The 12,080-nt window shown below is 53.2% G+C and overlaps 1 protein-coding gene across 1 annotated transcript; it reads left to right on the forward strand.

Annotated features, from left to right (window-relative positions):
- Positions 1–4,212: 4,212 nt before the first annotated feature.
- Positions 4,213–11,960, forward strand: Otop3 (otopetrin 3). The gene is made up of 7 exons (XM_035448169.1): positions 4,213–4,401; positions 5,454–5,898; positions 6,010–6,146; positions 6,744–6,802; positions 7,071–7,189; positions 9,900–10,723; positions 11,790–11,960. The coding sequence occupies exons 1-7, from the start codon at positions 4,213–4,215 to the stop codon at positions 11,958–11,960; spliced, it is 1,944 nt and encodes a 647-aa protein (XP_035304060.1).
- The last annotated feature ends 120 nt before the right edge of the window (positions 11,961–12,080 follow it).

Consider the following 12,080-nt stretch of genomic DNA (forward strand, 5'->3'; position numbering starts at 1 on the left):
CCAGGGGGTTTCCATTACTCACTCTGCTTGGGGTCCTTTAGGCACCCCTCCAAAGCCACAAGACTTCCGATCGGCCACAGCTGTGTACAGAGATGGAGGGAGGAGGGAGGAAAACAGAAAGGTAGAGGGCTAGAGGGCTAGAGTTGGTTTCTATTACAGTGTGGTGCAGTAGGTTTTAGTTGTTGTTGTTGTTTGTTTGTTTGTTTTGAGACAGGGATTCATGAAGTCCAGCTGGCCTCTAACTCCCTGTGTAGCCAAGGATGACCTTTAACTCGGGAGTGTTGTACCTCCCCACCCAAGTACTGTGATTACAAATGTGCACAACTCAGTTTGTTTATTTTAAATTTTTATTATGTTTTAATTTCTCAATATATGTGTGTGTGTTCACCTGCTGAGCTGTGTGTACCAGCGGAGGTCAGAGGACAATTGGCAGAATCAGTTCTCTCCCTCCACCTTATATAGGTCCTAGGGATGGAACCCAGGTCCCACTGAGCTGTTACCCATTGAGCCATCTCACCAGCACCGGCCCTTTTGTGAGAGTCAGAGACTGGAATGCAGACCTCACAGCCAGAAGGGGGGGAGAGCAAGGCCTGGATTAGGATGAGGACTGTGCTGGAAGTGGTGGCATTGGGGAGAACAGTGTGAGAGCAGAGACACCGAGAACACTGGAGACCTCAGGGGACCTCATCAGCGTGAGGTCCACAGGTCTTTGAGGCTGAGCCTGGGCGTGGTGGGAATGTGAGGCGGAGAGAGGGGGGGGGGAGGAGAAGGGGAGGACCAGAGAAGGCCCTAAAGACTCCCCCCCAGCCCCTCCCTCCGCGCCTTCTAATCCAATCTCCTGCCTTGGGTCTCTTCTACCCCAACTTGAGGTTTGACGTTAAGGCAGAGCGTCCCGAGAGGCCGCTTTGGAGCTGGGTCAGCGAGGTAGGGTGTGGAAAAGAGGCGACCTGCACCGGGAGAGAAGGGCGTCCCATTCGTAGCTCAGACGCCACAGGCAAGTGTAGCTGAAGACAGCAAGCTCCCGGTGCGAGGCTGAGAAGGAAGCACCCCAATATACTTTGGGGACTCAGACCCTGCAGGCGGCGTCCGCCCCGCCTCCTGCCACGCCCCCACGCCCAGCCGCCTGGCCATTGGCTGTGCCCGAACCCCCGGCGGAGTAATTAACGAGGGATTAATGAGATTCCCAAAGTCAACAGAAAAATCGATGGGGCTTGGAGCCCGAGCGGCGGCTGCGCAGTCTCGCGGGGGAGGGGGGTGGGGGGATTAAAGGGCGTCGAGCATCTGCCCCGGGGCTCCACGGGCCTCACCTGGACGGGAGATACGCGCAGCAATTCAGGCGTGGGGAGTCCGCACGATGGCTTTGCAGACCTCAGGTAGGGCTCCCGAGCTAGAGCTGGGACAACGCCCCCCCACCCCCCCGCCTCAGGGCCCGGGACAGCTGACCGCTCACACTCACTGCTCCAAAGTTGGGTTCATGAGCCGGGGCTACAAGGGCTGGAAAGAAGGGGAGAGTGAGCGAGGCGGCCCGAGGCTGTCTCCCCTGTATCAGGCTCCCCAACTCTGGCTCTGCGCCCACCTCCTCCTCTCTACTTCACCCTCGGGTTCAAGGGTCCCCACAGCCCAAAGAGGGTGCCCAGGCCTGAAAGAATCCAGAAACCTGGATGGATGGTTGCTTAAAAAATATGTATAATGTGGGGGCTACCTAGACCTCCCTCCCTGGCTCAGAACGAAATCCCGAAGCTTCCAGGCCTGCTCCTCAGCCTCCCACGGAGCTGGCTGGCCCTTAGCTATTGGCCCTGTCGCCCCGACGGTTCGTCTTCTTTCATCGCCCGCCTCTGAACGCGAACCATAAACCAGTTTGGTGTCTAGGACCTCCCTTGGAATGGCGTCGTGCCGAGAGGTGTGCCAAGGATGGCAGAGTTCTAGCTGGTTCCAAGCGCGTTCGTTCTAGCTCTTTCCCCGGACCCCTTGATGTCCATCCACCCTCATACCATACTTGCCCCATTGATAACCGCTGGTGGAGCACTGAACCACGGGCGGGCGCGGGAGCAGGGGAAACCCTCAGAGGGCAAGCCCTTTGAAGGGAGAGGACCTGGAACTTTGTTCTCCAGGGTGGCCACACACCTCCACTCCCACAGCCTGCAGTCTGAGCGAAAACTCCAACCTTTCAGTCCCCCTAGGATCTTGATCTATAGGGGAGTTCACAAACATCTACTAGGCATGGTTCTTCGTGTATCAAATTTTCGTGTACCAAATTATTAAATTCTGACAGAATTCCTGAGGTAGGTATCATGTGTTCATTCTTCTGTTTATTCATTCAAGAATTTGTTGTGCTGGGGGTGTAGCTCTGTGGTACTGCACCAGCCTAGAATGCACGCAGCTCTGGGAGAGGGGGATGAGAGCTGAGTGGGAGCCAGGGAGATTTACTGAACACCGGGCATCACCATTCTATAGTCGCTCGCTCATTTCGCGGATGGACGAGACACTGACTACAGAAACTAAGTAGCTTGGCCAAGATCACAGAAATGCTGAATGTCATCTGGGCTCTTGATCCGTAGGGAGGGTGGAAGGGAGGGTAGGTTGTGGGGCAGATTAGGTGGAGCCACCAGGACTGGCAGAAAAGGAGCAGGGAGGTGTCCTGGAAGCCTTACCTTGCTCGACCTGGGTGAGGGAGGTAAAAAGATAACCATCTGGACCGGCTCCTCAGCGGCACCGGGGTGGAAAGAGTTAAGGGGCAGGGTCTCTGTCCGCAGCTCTGGTGCTGAAATCCCCCTAAGAAACAGCCAGGTTCCAGGGCAAACACTGGCTGGGTTTTAGGACTGCTAGATTTGGAGAGGTGAGTGGGACAGGATCCCATCTCTGGCATGGAGGAGTTCCAGATCTTGAGGGAACCAGCTCTGGGTGATGCACACTCATGCTCAGCTGAGGAGTGACCTAACAAAGTAGCCACTGCTGGGGCAGAGGGAAGGCTTTGACATGAAGAGGCTGGATGAGGGTCATTGGTGGGAGCTGGCAGGCAAGAGAGAAACCACAGCAGAAAAGGAAGCCAAGAGACCATGTGGAAAACATGGAGGCCTCTATTTGGGTTTGAATGCATATGGGGAGCCCTAGGCTATGGCCAGGGCCTGGATGGGGGGGAGGTCGAATTGTCCCCAGGGATGACAGGATGGACTGGCAAAGGACAGAAACTTGTTTATAAAGTCCTGAGAGGGGTTCAAAGTTTAGTACTTCACTGCCCAACAGGCAACATCAGAAGTTATCAGTTCTTGGTATTGCTCAGGGTACGTGTGGGGAAATAGGGCCCCAGAGAGGCTGTGGTGAGGGCCAGTGTGGTGAGGGTCTCCTAGTAGAGTCTTGAGGGACGGACAGAGCAAAGCTCCTTAATGAAGATAGAGCATGCTGGGCAAAGCAATGAGCAAGGGATGCTGGGAGGTGGCAAAAGGGACCCTGAGCCTGAGTGAGTCCTAAAGGACTAGCTGGAGTCACCAAAGAGCAAGAAGGTGGGAATGATAAAGGACAGGAGGCATGCAGAGACAGGGAGGTGAACAAGAGTGGAGGGCATTCTGGGAACTATAGCGGGATGCTGCAGCCCCTGGGGAGATGGGGGAGATGGGGAAGTAAGTGAAGGCAGGCGCAGGAAGCGGCAGCAGCAACGGCCATTCTTCCTGGAGCACTGTGCGCACCAGGCCCTCGTTAGCATACACGACTCATTTCACTCAGTAAGGTCCCACAGGCCTTGGACTTTATACTGAGGGCAACTGGCTGTCTTTGCAAGACTCTCAGTAGGAGACAGGCACCATGAACAGGAAGGCCAGTGCAGAAGAGAACAGATGGGCTCCAAAGTAGTGGTTAATCTAAGTAGCCAGGCAGGCGTAGAGGTACAGGTACGACGTGCAGGTATGCATAGTCCCAACACGTGGGAGGCAGAAGCAGGAAGATTGAGAGTTCAGGGTCAGCTTGAGCTCCGGAGCCGGAATATAAAGAAAGCAAGCTAAGGAGAGTCCAAGAGGGAGAGAAAGAGATAAAGGAAAGGAGGAAGGTTTCAGGCGAGCTGGAATGAACAAGCTTGGGGTCTGATGGCATGCATAGTCTAGACCAAAGCAAAGAGGGAGTCCAGCTCTCTGCTAAGAGATGCGAGTACAGAAACCCCCGAGGATCATGAACATTAGAAAGCAGGAAGGGTCGGTATGAACTCAGAGCCCTGAGGCCAGAATGCCTGGATGCAGGAGCTCTCCCAAGGGCCACTGGGGGAGTGGAGCGGGGAGCACACAGAAGCAGCAGAAGCATGCTGGGGAGGAGCGGTGCCCAAAGTGGCCTCGAGGGACAGCACTGCAGCTATTGGGTGGACCAAGAGTGGGCCCTAGCAGTGTTGACAGTGGGTGGCCTGAGAAAAAGCTTCTGGTGAGCAAGGAAACGGCAAGAGACATTTGGGGAAAGAGTGGTGTCCTCTTGCTTGCAGTGCCATCATGGGGCAGCCAGGATAGGGTGGGAGCAGATGGAAGACGGAGCAGTTAAAGTACATGGCATTCATGCTGATCCTTACCCATCCATCCACGCACACAGCAGACTCGGCAAAACAGTCACAGAGCTTTCCTTCCAAACCTTAGTGAATTCTAAGATACATTTTCGTTATATTGGCAATTTGTTTTATTTTGTTTTTCAAGATAGGGTTTCACTGTGCAGCCCTGGCTGTCATGGAACTCACTCTGTAGACCAGGTTGGCCTTGAACTCAGAGATCCACCTGCCTCTGCCTCCTGAGTACTGGGATTAGAGGTGTGCGCCACCACCACCTGGCATTTGTTAAATGTCTTTAAGAACAGTGAAGCTAAAGGGAACTCTCTCTCTCCCAGCCCCTTCATCCCTCCCCCAGAAGAAACTCTATTGTGAACCCAGTGGGTATCATCTAGACCTTGCCTGTATCTACAGATACTCCCGTGTCCCTAATAGAGTATTACTCCAGACACAGCATTCTTTCCCAGCAAGCCCAGACTCAACACAACCCTGCAGGCAATCATATCCCACCTTCAGGGAGACAGCCCCTGCCCTCCTGACTTCATGAGTGGAATTTCTCTATCAACTAGCAGGTTCACACTGACTTTTGCTGATGAAAAGTTCCAGCTCTGAAAAACTGCCCAGTGACAGGACAGTACTCACGTCACCCTTGCTGTCTGGATAAAGCCATTATCCCACTTTAGATGAGGCACTGAGTTGAGAAGTGAGGTGGCCCAGTCATGGGTGGGGAGGGAAAGGTGGCTCTCAATGTATTCAAAATAATCTTTTATGCTCATGTGCAGCATGAAGGACTTCTTATATATATGTTGGTGTCTCAACCTTGGGTCCCATAAGGGATATGGGGCAGCTTGAGTGTCCAAACTAGAAGGACTCCATAGTATGCTCTCATTGCCCAGACATTAGGAGCTGGGATGGACTCCAACCCAGGTCCCCTTGTCAGCTTGGTCTATCTACTCTCTCATCCTCTCCAGCCCCTGCCAAAGTTGCACCCATGTCGTCTTCAGAAACAGAGACCACCGAAGCAGCATCCACCTATGACCAAGCAGACATGGCAGCCAAACCCATAGGGCTCCCGTGCCCTCCAAAGCAGAAGTCTTGGCTAGCGCGGCATTTCTCCCTGCTATTGAGGAGAGACAGGCAGGCCCAGAAGGCCGGGCAGCTCTTCTCGGGGCTCCTGGCCCTCAATGTGGTATTCCTGGGCGGGGCGTTCATCTGTAGCATGATCTTCAACAATGTGGCTGTCACTCTGGGTGACGTGTGGATCCTGCTGGCTGCGCTGAAGGCCTTGTCCCTGTTGTGGCTCCTGTACTACGCAGTGGGCACCACACGGAAGCCCCACGCAGTGCTGTACCGTGACCCTCACGCAGGACCCATTTGGGTGAGAGGTTAGTGCTCAGAGCTAGGAGGGTGGAGAGAGCTGGGGAAGGAGAACCTGATCCGGAGCAGGTGTCCGTGCCCGTGCCCACCGTAGACACCTGGCCATCCTCCCCGGCCAGGCTCCCTGGTGCTCTTCGGCAGCTGCACCATCTGCCTGAATGTGTTTCGCATGGGCTATGACGTGAGCCACATTCACTGCAAGTCAGAAGTGGAGCTCATCTTTCCAGTCGTTGAGATCGTCTTCATGAGTGTCCAGGTGATGGGTCTCTCACACCCGCATACCTCTAGGGACACACGTATCACCCAACCTACACTAAAACCAGCCACAGAGGTAACGTCTCCATTCCCCAGGGTGCCAACACACACCAAGCGTAGCCCACCTCCGCGTGTGCGTACCTACGTAACATTCCTCTGCACATGCGCACCTCCGCACATACCCGTCTCCCGGATGTGGACACCTATAAATACGTTCGTCTATATGCACCTGCATATTCTTGAGCCCGGCTCCCAGGGACCCCTGCTTCTCCACCTGTTGGGTCTCTTCTGTGCTGTATTCATGTCACCCTTATTTCCCTCACCCAAGCAGTGACGATCGAGCCCCCTTTCACAGCTACAGCACAGGGATGTTTAGCACTGGCCCAATACCACACAGAAAACGGAAATGGCAGAGCCAGGATTCCAGCCCAGGCTTCCTTATGGGGTCTTACTTTTCACACATACACACGGACATACACATGTTTGCAAACACGCATGCACACAGATACACACACACATGCGCACACACACACCTCAGGTGCTCACCCTACGCACCACCACAACACTAGCACTGGGATCAAGGCCCTATCTCTTGCAGACGTGGGTGCTCTGGAGACACTGCAAGGACTGTGTTCAGGTGCAGACCAACTTCACCAGGTAAGATGTGCCCCCAGCTGGAGTCTCCTGGGGCTCTCTGTATCCGCCGCCCTCCAGTTTCCCCAGACAGGAGGAGCCAGGAGCTGTGAGTTAGCGTGGGATACATCCCGAGGGACCTCTAAGGGTTCCTAAAATCCTACCACCATTTGAGATCTGCTTCTGAGACTGAGTGGTCGCCCCAACAGCAGAGAATGGTGAGGACAGGACCCTGGGAGCTATTCAGGCTGTGTAAGCCATGTGCATGAGCGGAGTGTGGTCCTTCCTCCAGGTGTGGCCTCATGCTGACTCTGGCCACAAACCTGCTGCTGTGGGTTTTGGCTGTGACCAATGACTCCATGCACCGTGAGATTGAGGCCGAGCTCGACGCCCTCATGGAAAAGTTCTCAGGTACAAAGGGGATCAGAACCTCACCCATCATCACATTTACACGCTCGTGCACACACACACACACACACACACACACACACACACACACGGGAGGCACACACAATTTGAAGTTGGGAGCACACTCAAGGCCACGTCACTGTTAAACAGTAAAGTATGGCCTGCAGAGATGTCTCTAGCTATAAAGTGCTTGTCACACAAGCACAGGGATCTGGGTTTGGTCCCTAGAAGCTCACATTAAGAAAGCTAGGCATACCCAGGCATTGTGGCACACCCCTCTAATCCCCACAATGCTTGGGAGACAGATCTCCGTGAGTTCAAGGACAGTCTGGTCTTCATAGTGAGTTCCAAGCCAGCTAGGGCTACACAGTGAGAGCCTATGTAAAAAAAAAAAAAAAGATCATGCATGGCCTGACAGATCAATCTCTAGGCCTCACCGGCCAACCAGCCTAATTGGTGAACTGTCGGCTAATGAAAGACTGTCTCAAAAAAAAAAAAAAAAAAAGCAGATACTTCCTAAGATACTACACTCTCTTGAGTGTCTTTCAGTCTCTATATGCATGCACACACACACAGTTCATCATGTCAATTGTCCCCTTCACACTCCATCGGGGACTGGTACCTCTTGTCCTACTCCCTGTGGCCATGCTGCTGCCAGCAAGCCAGCCACTAATCCTGGCTGAATTGGCTACCAAGAAGTCTCTCAGGCAAGCACCTACCCATTATATTTGTATTTTCCTTGTATGAAACTAAAAGGTCTCTGGGGCTGAAAGGAATGCTGTCCTAATGCAATCTGAATATCTAAACATACCAGGAGGGAGAGGAGACTTGTGGGTAGACAGCTCTCCCTAGGTCATCCCATCTGGCCAATCCTGAGTCTCTATAGTCTGCCCTTTGAAGCAACATCCCATAAATCCACGTGGGGAGCTTGCAGTCTGTGGGATTCAGCCACACCTATGTGTCTGCCCCACCCACAGGTGGCATCCTGACCTGTGTGCACCAGCTCTCATGCATTCACACACCCAAAGCATGAATCATGGCATGTCTGGGTGTTGTGGCCATCCCTTATACTGTGTTTGCACTTTGCACAAAAAGTGTAAAGAAGGAACTGTGGTCCAGTGACATCATGGATGTATGTTTGTATGTCTGCGGCTAGGGCTTGGAACAGAGCCTCATTCATGCTCAGCAAGCACTCTGCCACTGAGCCACACCCAGGGCTTCTGTTTATTATTGTTGGGCAATTCCAGGGGCTCAATGGCCAGTCAGTTTAGAACACTGAGCTCCGGGTTCAGTGAGAGACCCTGACTCAGAACATTAGGTGGAGAAGCAATTAAGGAAGGCAAATCAACATCAAACATACACATACACACATGTTTGGGTGAGTGTGATAACACACACACACACACATACCCCAAATACACAATATAGTGATTTTTTTTGAGACAGGTTAGCCAAGGCTAACCCAAAATTCCCAATCCTTCTGCCTCAGCTTCCCAAGTTTTGGGATTATACGTGTGAGCTACTATCCCAAGTTAAAGGTCTTGTTTGTTTGCTGTTTTGCAGTATAATGGTTCAAACCCAAGGTTTTATGTTAGACAAAAGATCAACCACAGAGCCACATTCCTAACCCTTGACTTTCTGAAACAGAGTTTCACTATGTAGCCCAGGCTAGCCTTGAACTTGAAATCCTTCTGGCTTGGTCTCCCAAGCTCTGGGATTGCAAGCGTGTATTGCCACACGTGGCACTTCAATTAAGATTCTATTTTTTTAAATAATTTAATCTCACCTGGTGGTGGTGGTGCACACCTTTAATCCCAGCACTCGGGAGGCAGAGGCAGGTGGATCTCTGAGTTCAAGGACAGCCTGGTCTACAGAGTGAGTTCCAGGACAGCCAGGGTTGTTACACAGAGAAACCCTGTTTCGAAAAAAAATTTTATTTTATTCTTAAGTGTGTGTGTGTGTGTGTGTGTGTGTGTGTGTGTGTGTGTGTGTGTGTGCACATGAGTGTGGGTGTCTGCAGAGGCAGGAGGGCATCAGATCCCTAGGAACCTGAGTTACAGGTGGTTGTGAGCACTTGATGTGGGTGCTGAGAACTGAACCTGGGCCCTCTGCAGGGACGGTCCACTGAGTCATCTCTCCAGCCTCTGGTACAGATTCCTTTTTAAAATGACCGTGAGGTTTTCCAGTTGCTTGGCAGTGGTGGCATTTAGCTCCTTCCCTCTCCCCTGCTTTTCCTAGATCTGGATGCATAGCCCAAAGTCTGACTTGGATTTGAGCTCCAGTGTTTTGGCACCCATGTGCCCCAGTGACACCATGCTCTCCTCCAGAGGAGCTGGCTTCTAATTACCCCAGTATGTCCTGCTGAGGCCGGTCACTGCATTCAGGTGTGGCAGCCCAGTTTCTTATTGCAAATGATGGGTTTGCTCTGCCAACCAAGCAACATGTGCAGGTGATGCCCGGAATCCGGGAGAGCATGCCTTGTTTTATGAAAGGTTGGCACCTACCAATCTTTGTAAAAGAGTAATCATTTTGTGATTTCCAATCTCTATGCTCCAGCCTCAGCTGTTTCCACATCTGTAAAACAAACATCTAACTGGGTCCTGTCCGAATCCAGTATGCCCCAGGAGGTGGGTGAGAGGGGTCAGTGGCGCTAGATTCTTCAGTGCAGGACCCTGCCTGAGATGCTGTCTCCTCCTGCCCTGCCCTCTCTCAGGTAACGAGACCAACACTTGCATGTGCCTCAACGCCACCGTGTGCGAGGTCTTCCGGAAGGGCTACCTGATGCTCTACCCCTTCAGCACCGAGTACTGCCTCATCTGCTGCGCGGTGCTCTTCGTCATGTGGAAGAATGTGGGGCGCCATCTGACAGCCCACTCAGGTGCCCATCCCAACAGGCCACCCTTCCGCCTGCATGGGGCCATCTTTGGGCCACTGCTGGGCCTTTTGGCACTGGTGGCTGGCGTGTGCGTCTTTGTGCTCTTCCAGATCGAGGCAAGTGGCCCTAACATAGGCCGCCAGTACTTCACCCTCTACTATGCTTTCTATGTGGTGGTGCTGCCCACCATGAGCCTGGCGTGCCTGGCGGGCACAGCCATGCATGGGTTGGAGGAGCGAGAACTGGACACACTCAAGAACCCCACCCGCAGCCTGGATGTGGTGCTGTTGATGTGCGCCGCGCTGGGCCAGATGGGCATTGCCTACTTCTCCATTGTGGCTATTGTGGCCACGCAGCCGCATGAGCTGCTCAACCAACTCATCCTGGCCTACTCACTGCTGCTTATCCTGCAGCATATCACCCAGAACCTCTTCATCATCGAGGGCCTGCACCGCCGCCCCCTCTGGGAGCCCGTGCTCTCGGATGTGACGGATGTGACGGGGAAGCCCGATGCCGAGCTGCCCCGCAGGGGCTCCCTGCGGGAGCTGGGCCAGGACCTACGGAGAGCCTCGAGGGCCTACATCCATTCCTACAGCCACCTCAACTGGAAACGAAGGATGCTGAAGGAGATCTCGCTCTTCCTCATCCTCTGCAACATCACAGTGAGTGTCTGGGCAGAAACTCCTAGGGCACGGGGGGGGGGGGGGAGGGTGCGTGGACCCAGAACCTCTTCCTTAGGAAGTCACTCATCTCTAGCTAGTTTGATGGTGCTTGAGAGCCAGGAATATCTCCAGCAGCTCCCGGCAGACTGCCTGGCATGAATGAATGTGATCCACCATGGCAAATGCCTCTTTACAAATGTGTGCGGTTCTGACCCCCAGAAGCTTTTGATCTTGATGGGGAAGGTGCCAGGGAGCCTGTTAGAAAATGACCACTGAACTCATCATCCCTTGAATTTGGCCAAAAGAACTACTTAGTTTCTATTAATCCCTAGTGGAATTGGAGGTCGGCATTGGTCTCTTAGCATCTGTTGGCTGCTAAGTAGCAGGCCCAAAGGTCCAAGCACTATCTCCGCACCTCCTTTAATCATCACCGTACCTCCAAATGACAGCAGTGTTACTGTCCACCCCGCCCCCCGCCCCTTGGACAAACTGAAGCATATGTCGTCTGATCAGTCCCGGCTCTCACAACCTGTAAGTGGCAGATATGGGACAACTCAGGGTTGTTTAGCTGGAAACCTCTAAAAGCACTGAAAACACAGCCCAGATGTGGAACAGCTGGTCTATGCAGAGAAGTGATAAATTGGCTTTAAACCGTGTCAAGAGTTCGGAGATGGAAGCATGTATCCCAAGAGCCAACATGTGTTTCTGGAAGGTGGATAAGGTTCATATAGGCTTTGGCAAATGGGTAGAATTCTCATGGGAGAGCAAAGGGGATGCAGGTGGCTGTAACTAGCAGAAATAGCAAAGCCTGAGCTCGGGGCTTCCAGCACAAACAGATTGCTGGCTGTGAAATCCTGCCAAATGCCATGTATGGGGCTCAGCCTGGCCTCAGGCAAGCCAATGTGGCCAAGACTTTCTGTGTTTGGGGTAAGAAAGACATCAGGGCTGGGGATCTTGCTCTGAAAGCCCCAGGATGATGGAGTGGGGACCGTGCTGGAGGGACTGTTGGTCCAGTCCAGCCTCCCCTGAGCATCTTAAGGTTTAGGAGCCTCCTCTCTCTCCCCAGCTGTGGATGATGCCTGCATTCGGCATACACCCTGAGTTTGAGAACGGGCTGGAAAAGGAGTTTTACGGCTACAGGACCTGGTTCACCATTGTCAACTTCGGCCTGCCTGTGGGGGTCTTCTATCGAATGCACTCTGTTGGGGGACTGGTGGAAGTCTACCTGGGGGCCTGAGTGCCCAACGAAATCAGTCACAGCAGAAATCCCAAAGTGCCAAGGCAGAAAGGAAGATTGACCCATCTGGGCAGACACATCACATCACAGAGGCTCCCAAAGTGACCTCTCCTCATCCTG

The sequence above is a fragment of the Cricetulus griseus genome, chromosome 7 (genome assembly GCF_003668045.3).
Source record: "Cricetulus griseus strain 17A/GY chromosome 7, alternate assembly CriGri-PICRH-1.0, whole genome shotgun sequence".
Classification (NCBI taxonomy): domain Eukaryota; kingdom Metazoa; phylum Chordata; class Mammalia; order Rodentia; family Cricetidae; genus Cricetulus; species Cricetulus griseus.

Coding starts and splice junctions, on each gene's coding strand:
- Otop3 (XM_035448169.1), top strand. CDS start 4,213: ATGCCTGGATGCAGGAGCTCTCCCAAGGGCCACTGGGGGAGTGGAGCG. Junction 4,402..5,453: donor GGCCTGAGAAAAAGCTTCTG/GTGAGCAAGGAA, acceptor TCCCCTTGTCAG/CTTGGTCTATCTACTCTCTC. Junction 10,724..11,789: donor TCATCCTCTGCAACATCACA/GTGAGTGTCTGG, acceptor CTCTCTCCCCAG/CTGTGGATGATGCCTGCATT.